Source organism: Diaphorina citri, unplaced genomic scaffold (genome assembly GCF_000475195.1).
Source record: "Diaphorina citri unplaced genomic scaffold, Diaci psyllid genome assembly version 1.1 scaffold3420, whole genome shotgun sequence".
Lineage (NCBI taxonomy): Eukaryota > Metazoa > Arthropoda > Insecta > Hemiptera > Psyllidae > Diaphorina > Diaphorina citri.
Window position 1 is genome coordinate 21,059 of NW_007380828.1, and position 13,059 is coordinate 34,117.

A 13,059-nucleotide genomic window follows, 5' to 3' on the forward strand; every position below is an offset into this window, starting at 1 on the left:
GAATACTAGATTACTAGATCATTAGTTAAGTTAATAATTAGAAAAAGCTTGCCTAAAAAGGATATTTCTTCACCTCCATAAACAACAATTGCCATTTGCAATAGTCAAACAGATAAAAACTTGAACTTATCAATGAACCAACTCTAAAACAAAAGCTAATCTCAACCAATGGCATAATTTGAAGTTGGAAATAAATTTAAAAATCATAAAAATTATGTGATCGCTCTAGGATAGATCGTGCAATAATTTGCAACTGCTTATGCGTTGCAGTAGTAGTTCTGTTATATCTTGCCTGGAATAAATAAAGAACCCAGCATGATTAATTGCAATTTAATGTAATAAGCATATTCTTTTAATCCTCTTGGATCTGAATGTTGTTTATATTCTGCAACACGTTTTATAACCATTACGTCTCCAATGTAACCTGGAGGAAGACATATAGCTAATGAGCTACGAACCTCAACACCTGAGAATACTTTGTACAACTTTGAATACTCAAATTGGAGGAGGTTATCTTCAAAAGACATTTGTTTAGCTCTCGGTGTTTTCTTAGGAGGTATGAGGCTGTGTTTATGTACTGGGCTGAGATAGGCCATTCTCGGCCTTTCTTGGCGTGTGGAAAATGATGTGGTATCGCGTCCTTGGACCATACCGGGATAGCATACCAAATTTCATCACTCTAGGTCTAGGACAAACTATTACTTACTACAGTTAGCAAAGCTATACTAGCCAGCCTAGTTAGCTTGGTTGGTAGTGCGTCTGCCTTGTAAGCGCTAGGCCGCGGGTTCGATTCCCGCCAGGGGCGGATTTTATCCTGATGGGATTTCATTTAAAATAGATATTACAAACAAGCGAATTACAAAGCAAACAAAAATAAATATAAAATAAATTTTAAAAATTGCCGACGGGACAGAGGGTTAGAAAAAATGCCCAACAATCAATCCCACGCTATCCTTGCTTAAGTTACCACTCGATATCCAATGCAAAACTGTAGAAACAATATCCTATCTCACCTCGTCCGAGCTCATCTCAGCCCTGTACATAAACACAGCCTCAGAGTAAGAATAACATATGCCAGCCTATTTAGCTTAGTTGGTAGTGCGTCTGCCTTGTAAGCGCTAGGCCGCGGGTTCGATTCCCGCCCGGGGCGGATTTTATCCATGTTTTGAAGTAAGTAACAAATGAATCGTTCCCAAGAAGAACGGCCTATGTTATTTTCATTACTTTTCAGGAGAGACATTTTAATATTTATCCCAGTAATGTGGAAATTTATCCCAGAATGGAGCAGTTGCAAATGGGTAAAAATTATAAATAAAAGGTCGATTCCTATGTAAAAAGTTGGAAAAAAATCCAAATCTGAGGTCAAAACTCCGAAAAAATAAATGTAAAAGGTCTAAAATTCAATTTTTATTTACCGTTCTAATGAAAGAGTTCAAAGATGGGTGACGTCAGACTTTACACAGTTTTTTTTTCGTCCGCTAGGTAGCACCAGTATGCAAGCACGCTTGCGGAAGAGCAGAAAGAAATGCGCAGAAATGTATGTGCACAAACACATTAATGTGTTGCCTGCGAAGGAGCTTTGCTCGGGACATTTGGTGTGACGTCATCGCCTATGGGAGCGTATGCCGTGACGTTAAAGTTCACGGTTTACCGGTATTTTTTTTAATCGATTTATCTCGGGATCTAGAAGTCGTAGAAGAAAAAGAAAAATTCCGTTGGTCCTCATATTTCCTGGGTCACCTTGAAAAAAATTGGTCACCCATCAAAAGGTTTCTTTTCTTCCAAACTTCTAGATCCCGAGATAAATTAATTTAAAAAATACTGATAAATCTTGAATCTTTGAACTCAACCTTTACTATTGATATAGCCTAAAGAAATTTGGACTAGTCTACTCCCTGTTTATAGTCCCCTAGCTAGATGCTGATCTACTCTTGGTACTTGTGCAGAAGTCACATCCGTGGAATATTGCTACCAAAGGAACTGGCACAAACAAGCAGTGATTAGTGTTATTATAGGGTTAGGTTAAATACAAAAAGGAGCTTTTCTTTTCCACGGATGTGACTTCTGCATAATTACCCAACTCTCTGTTTATAGTCCCCCAGGCCCCCTGAATATGATGAGAATTCAAATCCATTCTTGAGATATTTCAAGTGGCTTGTTTTATTCTGAAAAACTCTGTATATTAGATAAGTTAATTAGGTATTAAATTCTTCATTTTTAACATGGAAATACTTCCTTCTTCTTCTTTTTTTTTTGGACATGAAATTTCATGTTTTTGTGATATTGACTCACTTATTAAACATGCACAGATATCATAAATGGATGCAGAGTGAACTAGAGTCTAGCGGAAGTTTAGTTTTTCAATTTCCGTGAAAGTTCAAACAAAACGGGTTGAAGGTTTTAAAATTTGTAATAGGTATAATACATATAATCCCCATCATGGTTTTTACACGCTCATACGAATACGATACAGCATACAGATGAAATCAAACCAAGGTACAGTGATAGTAGGTGATCGAACTTTGATGGTTCCTTATCAAAGACATCTAGCCGATTTCACCAAACTTCAATCAAGCCTTAATTGAATCATTAAGCACTGATGGGGAATTAAAGTTGAAAATTGCATTTCACCAAGGACATGAAATTTCATGTTTTTGTGATATTGACTCACTTATTAAACATGCACAGATATCATAAATGGATGCAGAGTGAAGAATTACAAAGCCTGACTGCCTCTGAGCCATTGTCACTAGAGGAAGAATATGAAATGCAACAGTCTTGGGCTAATGATGAAGACAAGTGTACCTTTATAGTTCTTGATAAACACAAATTTTACTTGACAAGAGATGAGGTGGAATCAATGATTGGAGATGTCAATTTATTTCTAGACAGTGGCAATGTAGGAGAAATTAATGTAATGATTGCTGAAAAACATGCACAGGGGAAAGGTCTTGGGAAAGAAACTGTTGTTCAAATGATAGAATATGGTAAGTGAAAATCAGAGTACTTGTTCTGTAGGCCTTGTGGAAGAACAAGTACAAGTAATGTCATAAGTTTCTTAGTATACAGGGTGTCCTGCAAACATCTGTACAATGCTTGAGGGTTGATGCAGGATCAAAAGAGCTACCAAAAAAACTCATTTGGTCAGGTCCAATTTTCAAGAGAGGTGGAGTTATTAAGTTTTTTTTCTGTTTTTCAAACCTTGACCTCTTAAAACCCTCTCCCTCTCTCTAACCCTGTTTGTCCTGTTTTTCTCCAGGATGTGAAGTCTTGAAAATTGAAAAGATTATTGCCAAAATTTCCTCCAGTAACAGAAGGAGTATAGGTCTTTTTGAAAAATTAGGATTCATAAAGGTAAGCTTTTTTATCCATGGTTTATTATTTTTTTTTCTATTTGCATTTGATAAAAATTATTATTATTATTATTATTATTATTTTGAGGATTTAAACTAGGCAACAGCAATAAAACGTGATGTAACACCAAGTCTCTCTCTCTCATAGACCATTTATAAACTTCTTTGATTAGGTACCTTTTAATGTCTTTTTCAATCAATATTGTTCTTTCAAAATTAAAAATTTCTAAAATATCTATTTTTGTGTGAAAAAAAAGCTTCTATTTTTCCAGTGTTTTTATTTTATGCAATCTCCTTGCTTTGACCTATCTTGTTTTTTTTTAATTTTTGTGATTAATTTGAGAAATACCTAGGTACCTATAATATTACAATGTCCATTTGCAGTAATTATTATTCTGTTTATTTTTTCCAGGAGTCTGATAATTCCGTCTTTCAAGAAATTACAATGGGAAAAAATGCTCAAAATGAATGGTTGAGATGGCTTAGGAGTGAAAAAACAAAACAAAAAACAAACTCAATGTCCAGTGTAGATAGGTATAGTGACGAGTAGAATAAATCTGTGATGGGGTTAATTTTTTTCTGGTACTTTTGCAAGAGATAAAGTTAATACCAAGCATTTTTCATGTGACTTTAATTGTTACCAGTGGTTGACCCGTCCTTTGCATGGGACCACCACCCACCCACCCACCCATCACACACATACACCACATACCCACCCACCACACACACGGGTTGTGCTACATGCTCCCTGACATGTCTATCAGTGCAGTGTAATAGGTATAACTTTGAACCACTGCTTTTTTAAAAAAAAAAAAAAAAAACAAAATTTTTGCACAACAGCTGGCCCCAAAAGTTTTTTTTAATTTCAAAAAAAAAAAAAAAAAAAAAAATGGCCACAGAGGGATGCTATAACGGGGAATTATAGCAATGCATGCACATAGCAATACTTTTACAATAGGGTTTGTTTATTAATAATAATAATAATAATAATAATAAAAAAACCTGTTTAGTGTCTATCCTCCATACCATGCTATAGTGAATGCCTGTAGTATTCACTATAGCGTGGTTTATTAATTTGGACTCTGTCTCGTTTTAGCAGTATAACGAATTTATTCTAATCCAGTGGTTCTCAAACTTTTTTGCATGGCGCCCATGGGCGTACCCAGCATCGGGGGGGGGGTGAAAGGACGGCAGTGGAAGCGATTGTGTTGTTTAGCGTTTGGGGTATTCACCACACAGTTGAGGAAGATGTTCTCCTGAAGGGTTACTCATGAACTTATGCACAGAGAGGAACTTTAGGGTTTCAAAATAACAATAATAGGTAATTTTTATTCACAGTAATAACTTCAAATGTCACAATACAATGTCTTCTATAAAAATGCTTTAACACAATGTCTTTCTTGTAGGTATTCAAACTTTACATTTTTCACTATAACTTCTTTACTATTAACTTCTTTAAATGTCTTCTAATAACTTCTAATAAAAAACTTCTCTATAAACTTCTCTAAATTAGGCTTCTTAAAATAGGCTTCCTAAATTTCTTCTACTAAATTTTCTCTAGACACTTCTCTGAACAAATTTTCTGTAGACTCTTCTTCAAGACTTTTTCTTGCACTGAAAAAATCTCCGTCTTTGTTTACCTAGTTTCCTAGGCAAGAAATCAATATTTGCTTAGCAACGAGTCGATAATTAAGCACTCCCTAGCAACCATTCTCTCATTAAAGTTTAAGTAAATATAATTTTCTAACACTTCCGTGTAAATCGCGACTTTCGCGAAGGGGGGGGGGGGCAGCCCCGGCCAAAGGGGAGGGTAATCATGTCTTCCCAAATTTTACTATTCCTAGATATTTTTTCATGTTTTACTCTTTACATACACTAATAATGTTTGAATTTGATCCTGCAAAGTAAAATGCAACCCACATTACACATAGAAGTTTTAAAACATTTGACAAGGTAAGTCAAGGCCCCTCTAATAAATAATGTAAGGCATCTATGATTAAGGAGTGTACCAGTGCTCCGCCCCACCAAAGCAGTTTGACAGCACTACTAAGAGATATGATACATCATAGACCAAGTATCCGTTTTCAGGTAGTTGTAGAAGAAAAACTACAAATGATGGAAGAAAACACACACACGGACCAATGGCTGTATCTTTAGATTTAGACTCTAGGGACCACAAAACGTGTTTTGGCACTAAGAACTCACCATCAAAAATTTGACCCGATTACATTACTTTCCTAGGCTGGCTGCCCCCTGCCACCTTTCATACCATTAGTGCACTGAACACTGAACATCGCTCTTAAAATTCTCCTTATACATTATACACTATCAATTTCCCTTTTGGCATATGTCTTCATTGTGTTATTCGTTTCAGCAAATGTAAAGTTCAAGACTTGAGAGTATGTGTATCCAACTATTTAAAGGAGAAAGCAGAGTCATTGTTTATTGGGCAGACCTTAGTAAATTTTCCTGACAATGTTACACTTCAAGATAACGTAAAGCAGATAGATATTTGTGAATTAGATGATTCTGCACTGTCTGAGTTAAGGAATGAACATGTAAGTGATTAATGTAATAATAATGTGACAGGATCGTGATGACACCCTTAACAATAACACATTCACATTTATAGGGTTGAGTGAATTTGTAATTGCAGCTTTTACTTACTAGATAGGTACTTTTGTATCCATTGACTTTTTTACTTTCTATTTATTTAGTATAATGCAGGAAGTGGTCTCATTTCATGGTATTTTATGGTTAGGTACCTACTCTTTCAACCACTGCGAGAGAGTAGCCTACTCTTTTAACAAACGGAAAAAAATTAATTGGCATTGTGTTACTTCCAGGATGTTAAATGTAAACTCAATAACCTGGAACTCTTCAAAGTGGAAATTTATATTTACTATTTGGATCCCAATGGAGTTCAATCAGAAGATGTGGATAATGGCTCTGGTGAGCCGTCCGATACGACATGCTCATCAAACCATTATGTTTTACCATCAGAAGAGTTTCATGGCCTCTGGGAATCTCTTGTCTTTGATAATAATATCAAAGAAATGGTTTGTATATCCTTGTGTAGTTTGTACCTCACAAAAACACCAATGTGAAAGAAAGGCCAAGTCCCTATCCAAAAATGTCGGCCTATAAAAGTGGTGAGATCAGAAAATTAAGGCCAAGTCTGCATTCCAGTTTTTCGTGTTGCTGAAAATGCTGGATCTCAATTCCTTCAACCTTCTCTCAATTTCAACTTGGCAATGTTCCACCATGCAGACAATGTTAATTCCGCCTGTAGGCGGCGCCCAATGCAACTTTTGCCGATTTTCAGATTTTTCCCTTTACTTAATCATTAAGACCTACCATCCTTTCAAGTTTCTACGACATCGGGAAGTGCCTCATAATTTTGATGAGTGAATCAGTGAGTCAGTCGTAAAATAAGCGATTTTCAAGCCGTTCTTTATACCCCTTCCGTTAAAGCTAAACTTCGGAATTTCGCAGGCATTTTAAACATGTATAACTTAACATATGGTCCAAATTTCATGATAATGCGTGGAAAATTAACGGAGTTATGATAGGGGTAAAAAGTGTCGAAATGTTTCGTGTAATATACACACTGGCGTGCTGAGGCCGGAACTTGGCCTGGCGCACGGCCGTACGCCTAGATGATAGATGAGATTGTATGAGTATTAACATCATTCATTACGAGTATAACATCGCAAATATAGTTCGTCCGATTATGATGTAACTTAGCAAACATGTTCTGAACATTTTTAGGGAATTTGCTCTTTGACTTTTATTAAATTTACTTTTTATTTTAATAAAAAATGCAATTTCTTTGTGTTATTATGCCACAATTTTTGGTGCTCACTGCAGTTTTGTAGGATTTTTTTCCAATATCTCAACATCCAATATTTACCTACCATATTGGCACCGGTCGCTATACACATTTGTATTACGTAGCTACTCATTTTCCTTACGAGGCTGAGTGGGCCCCGGAACAGCCAGTCATGGAATCAATCATTTGCATGATACACATTTTGACCCCACCGGTAATCGAACCTAGGTTTCCCGCGTGCAATGCGAGCGCAGTGACCATTATACCATCGAAGCTGACTATTACAAGCGAGGTCATACAGATGGGTCTTGAACAAGATCTTTTTTGGGCTGCCGAGTGCTGACTAGGTGGAGAACTTTTTTTTTTTTTTTTTTTTTTTTAGGACAACCACTAGAATATTCACATCAAGTTGTACTTTATCATGTTTTTTTCTTTTTCCAGCTCTTAAAATATGCAGAAACATCTATGAAATTCTCTCACTCAAAAGTAAAATCCAACATTATCTCCTGGAATCGAGTAGTTTTGCTCCATGGACCGCCAGGCACTGGAAAAACGTCTCTGTGTAAGGCTGTGGCTCAGAAGTTGTCTATTCGACTCCAGAGTAAATATAAAATCACTGAGTTCATAGAAATCAACAGTCATAGTTTATTTTCTAAATACTTTTCAGAGGTAATTTTTTTTTTCCTTTCTCATTACACCTCATATCTAAAAACGCTTTTTTTTATTATTATTACTATTCATTTTTCTTATGGTGCACATTCAAAGTGAACTCTTTTTCTTTGCCTTTTTCCCGTGTACAGACGGGGTCGGCGTTTTTCGTCAGCCTCTCAATCAGCCCTAACTAGAGTGATTTCTTTGGGCTGACATTTGGTTTTGGCTACAAATTTTACGAGTTGAGTGTAATATACATAAATATAACACACTGCGTGCCAAGGCCAGAACTTGCCCTGGCGCACCGCGGTGCGCCTTAATTCGTAACAAATGAAGTTGACTAACTACCCAAAAACTGTTTTTCCCCTCTTTTCAACCTCTCTCAAGACACCTTTAATTTTAACGTCGAAAACTTTTCAAATGGTCAAACTTGCACACCATAAATTGGTTTGTCTCTTCTTTTTGTCTGTAGAGTGGAAAATTAGTACAGAAAATGTTCAACAAAAAATTTTTGGCGCAATACTTCTACACACATTGAACCTTTTTCTCAATGAACTTCAAACATCGCAAATTGAATTAGGGCGCCGCGGGCGAATTTTTTAAATTTTGGGCTACGACAATTCACTTTGGGCTGATCGAACTTGAAATTTTCAGCGCCGCAGGCGATATTTTTCAAAAAGTAGGTAGATATGTGCCTCATGCTTGTCACAAGTTAATTTTTGACGTACCTAATTCGTAGATATTTTTCCATCCTAATGTTCGCTGAACGCTAAAGTTAGCAAAATAAAATAGAGCGCTGCAGGCGAAATTTTTGAAAATTTTGCTAGATATTTTCTCAACCTAATTTTAGCTGAATGCTAAAGTGAGCAAAACAAATTAGAGCGCCGCAGGCGAAATTTTCGAAAATTTTGGTCTACAATCTCGAGAAATCCAGCAAAAGTAAAATTTTCAGTGCCGCAGTCGATTTTTTCAAACTTTTTGTGTAGCGGCTACACAAAAAGTTACACTGTAGCCCCTTTGAGGGCTACACTGTAGCCCCTTTGAGGTTGCATACTTTTTGAAAATTTCTAGGGAGGCAGCTGCCCCCCCCCTTTCTTACGCCCATGATGGCGCCCCCTTTGGGCATATTCTCATTTTTTCACGCCCCCCTATCTTACCCAACCCCTTGGTATATTATTTTTACCTATGGGTTTTATCGAGTAACAAAACGAGAATTTGAAACTTTGAGATTTTTTTTTATATTCTAGTAAGTAGGTTAAGTACCTATTTATAGGTTTTATGAAATAACAAAACAAACCAACCTCAGTGGCTCAAGCAGTTAGCGCGGGAGGAATTTCAGAATTATGGTTCGAATCCCTCATAAGAGTCATAAGGTGAAACAGCAGTGATAACAAGCAGGGTAGACTAATTTCTGACAAGAATTAATCAATCTTAACATAATTAAAATACCTTGATCCACATAAAATTTAACGTGGATTGAATTAAAAAAATAAATAAAAATTGGGGGACCTCATAATTATTACTTCAAGTCATCAATTTTTATCTAAAAATGTGTCGCTTCCGGGGTTCGAACCTGGATTTTGACATCACTAACAAATTTGCAACTGGCCTTTCTATGGAACTTTCACTGCTAAGGTCTTATTGTCCAGTTGTCAGTGTTTTTCTGGCGGACGCTGTGGTGTTTTTATATTTGAGTATTTTCGAAAAGAAAAATGAGTCAGCTCCCATGGCGTAGTGGTCACTGCGCTCGCCTTGCGCGTGGGAGACCCGGGTTCGATTCCCAGCGGGGCCATAGCATAGCGACCTGGCAAGGTAAACATTGGGAGCTGATTATTGAGTTATTTGGAAAATCCTACAATGCTGCAGTGAACACTAAAAACACAAACGGCATTTATTTTATTAATAAAAGAGAAATGCATAGGTATTTATAAGTATATTCTATCTTCTCAGGTATCCCAACGTTCTCATTTTTACAACGTCTAACCTGACAGGAGCCATAGATTTGGCCTTTTTGGACCGCGCCGATATTAAGCAGTACATAGGCTTTCCATCAGCGGCTGCAATCTTCAACATTTTCTCTTCCTGTGTAGAAGAATTGAAAAGGGTTTGTACTTTGTAGTTATGAGTTTGTGAACCCTGTAATCGATTTTTGTAATATTTAAGAAAAATCGATTTTCGCAACTAAAAAACCGAAAAAAGTCGTTCTCAGAACGCACGTTAGGGGTTGGAAATATGCCAAATATTCTTCCCTAAAACATATCCAAATTTCAAATTAATCGATAAACTGTTCCCGATTTATATGAAAAAAGTCAAAATATTAAAAAAATCGATTAATCGTTTGTAAATATCGATATGTTTATCCGATAGGTGTCAAACCCTATATGATGGATAGCTTTTGTTTACACCTACATATAACATAATATAATTATGCAAATTTGAATGAAATCGCTTCAGGGGCTTAGAAAATATTTCAAAATAATCGAAATCGACATATCGATTATTCGTTATTAACAAGATATCAAAAAAATTGTCATACCTACCCCCTGTGGTGAAAGGACGGCAGTGGAAGCGTTTGTGTGTTTAGCGTTTGGGGGATTCACCACACAGTTGGGGAAGATGTTCTCCTGAAGGGTTACTCATAGACTCACTAGCACAGAGAGGAACTTCACCCTATATTGTTCACTGGTTAGCGTTGTTCTGGAATTTTCAAGTCCTGTGTGGAACCCCTTTTATGATGTTCACAGCACTTTAATCGAGCGTATCCAACATGTCCACCTAAATCCCGTACTATCTTTTAAACTCCCCCCTAGTCAGATTTCAGAGACTGGCTAACGAACTATCCAGCGATCTTGATTTCTTCTTCACATCTGTCCCTGAAATCAAATAGTTCTTCAAAGACCGTCATCGTGATTCCAACCACTAGCTTACTTCCAATTTCTTGTTTTACTTTTTATTATTATTTTTAAGTATACATATATCATAGTTAGAATAGAATATACCTTGTTTATCCTGCTGGGATAGGACTGAAAAGTCCCTTTTCCCCCGCAGTCTAACCAAGGTCTTATACCTATATTTGATACATTATGGGGGGTACATTTTACAAAAACACCCTGATTATTATTATTATTTTTTTTTTAAAGGTGATAACAGTAATAAAAGGAAAAAAAAGAACATGATAATATAACAATAGTACCTAGGGGTGACTAAGAGAGGAAAAAAAAAAAAAAAAAAGAAATTGAGTAGTAAGAGCAGGGTATGAGTAGGCAGATCAGACATGAGAGCAGCACATGGTAGAGATATAGGTGATCTCATACCCATCACTTTACATACACACAGACATACAGACGCAATCAACACATCAGGCTCACTCACGGGCAGAAGCATCACACCACAGTCACACTCACAGGCCCAGGCATTACATCACAGTCACACTCAAGGGCGCTTACAGCATCACACCACGTAGATGTAATAAGATAGCTAGTAAAGGGTCCGCCCGTTTGTGTAACTAAATAATAAATAACTTCAGGGTATTACTTTCAAATAACAATAATAAGTAATTTTTATTCACAATAAAGCTTTAAATGTCATAATGGCAAATAACTAAGTACACTTTCAGTTATCTTCTAGCTTTATATGAAATATCACTTTTTAGAACGTCTTTCTCATAATAATGTCTCTAAAAAACTTCTAGTATGTAAACTTCTACTGAAAACTTCTCAAAAAACTACTCCAAATTAGGCTTCCTAAATTTCTTCTACACTTCTCTGGACTTTTCTTCCAAGACTTTTACTAGACAAATTTTCTACAGACTGAAAAATCTCTCCATGTTTTTACATTTTCCTAGGCGAGAAAAATCGATATCTGCCCAGCAATTAGTGTCAATATTTTACTCTCCCTAGCAACCATTAAGTTAAATTGAATATTTATCAAACACTCGCGTGTTTAGAGCCATTTCACACTGAGCGGATTTTTACCGCGCGGATTCCGCTCTCGCGGTTTTTTTTTTTTCGCCTAGTCAATGAGTAATGAGTCCTTTCACACACAGCGGTATTCTAGTGAAATCCGCGCGTTTTCCCTGCAGATCCGAAGGAGCTTTGCTCGGGACATTTGATGTGACGTCTTCGCCTGCGAGAGCGTATGCCGTGACGTCAAAGTTCACGATTTACCGGTATTTTTTAAATCGATTTATTTCGGGATCTAGAAGTCGTAGAAGAAAAAGAAAAATTCCGTTGGTCCTCATTTTTCCTGCTCTATGACTTTGAAACATCACCCAAGCGCGACTGATATATGTACATATTTATTTCATGATTACTTTATTTCTCATCCTAAAAATATACAGCCCCTTGTGTAACTGACTGACTCACTCACTCACTCACTGACTCACGTATACAAATTCTAACCCACTTCTAGATGAGCTAGGAAGATGCGGTTTTCACCATTGGATTCCTTATTTTTTGTAGGTACTGGAAAAAATCGAAAAATCCCGAAATTCCAAACCGTTCCCGAGATATTGACGTTTTTTTAGTCCCCCCCATAAGAAATACACGGGAACCACGCTTTGAGGCCAGCAAAACTTTCCTACGTTTAATATTTTGGCTCTCGCTTTTAGTTTTCAGTTTTCATTTCTTCGAGAACAAGACTCAGGGACGATATTAGTTTTCAGGGGCGAAGCCAAGGGAGCGCGAAGCGCGACCATCATGCACACCCGCAAGGCCCCGGGGAGCGCGCAGCCGACCGTAAAACAAGAGCGCGAAGCGCGACCCCATGCACAACACCGGAAGCCCCGGGAGCGCGCAGCGCGACCGTATACGCAACCCCGCGTAGCGAACACGCGAACCCCGGGTGTGAGGGGGGCGAGACCACCGTTGACTCGAATGACTCGTGAGCTTCAGACTCGGGGATGAAAGGAATATCGAATTCGAATCTCGGAACTTAATTTATGGTACTGATCCTCATCGTCATCCCAGTCTTAGAGTAAATAGGTGTTTGATGGGAGTTGTGTTAGTTGACTAAGTATCATTGTTCACGACTAGCGCGGTGTGCATGTGGTCTCTTTTGATGATAAACGACCAAGTTGGGGGTGTGTGGGTGTCAGGGTAAGGAACTAAGGAACGAATTTTATGTTATCCAACACTATTAGTCGTTGGTTATAATATTAAGTTCTGAGCGTACAGCACCGAGCCCTCCCCGAAGCGGGGAGAGTGGGGGGCCCCCGAAGCGCAC

General features: G+C 37.4%; 2 protein-coding genes across 2 annotated transcripts in view; both read left to right on the plus strand.

Moving 5' to 3' along the window:
- Positions 1–1,165: 1,165 nt before the first annotated feature.
- Positions 1,166–4,040, plus strand: LOC103520290 (N-acetyltransferase 9-like protein). Its single transcript, XM_008485377.3, has 4 exons — positions 1,166–1,170; positions 2,689–2,987; positions 3,260–3,354; positions 3,766–4,040. Exons 2-4 carry the CDS (start codon positions 2,702–2,704, stop codon positions 3,901–3,903), a joined length of 519 nt encoding a protein of 172 aa, XP_008483599.1. The 5' UTR covers positions 1,166–1,170; positions 2,689–2,701; the 3' UTR covers positions 3,904–4,040.
- A 1,205-nt stretch (positions 4,041–5,245) lies between these two features.
- Positions 5,246–13,059, plus strand: part of LOC103520291 (pachytene checkpoint protein 2 homolog) — a 14,207-nt gene continuing 6,393 nt past the window's right edge. The window contains exons 1-6 of the mRNA XM_026831474.1: positions 5,246–5,306; positions 5,728–5,911; positions 6,200–6,412; positions 7,627–7,854; positions 8,309–8,350; positions 9,758–9,940. Of these exons, the coding sequence (XP_026687275.1) occupies positions 5,263–5,306; positions 5,728–5,911; positions 6,200–6,412; positions 7,627–7,854; positions 8,309–8,350; positions 9,758–9,940 (894 nt within the window). The 5' untranslated portion in view covers positions 5,246–5,262. The remainder of the gene's footprint in view (positions 5,307–5,727; positions 5,912–6,199; positions 6,413–7,626; positions 7,855–8,308; positions 8,351–9,757; positions 9,941–13,059) is intronic.

Excerpts from the sequence above, each read along its gene's own strand:
- LOC103520290 (XM_008485377.3), top strand. The coding sequence starts at position 2,702 with ATGCAGAGTGAAGAATTACAAAGCCTGACTGCCTCTGAGCCATTGTCA. Across the intron at positions 2,988-3,259 it reads TGTTCAAATGATAGAATATG|GATGTGAAGTCTTGAAAATT; the intron begins GTAAGTGAAAAT and ends GTTTTTCTCCAG. Across the intron at positions 3,355-3,765 it reads AAAAATTAGGATTCATAAAG|GAGTCTGATAATTCCGTCTT; the intron begins GTAAGCTTTTTT and ends TATTTTTTCCAG.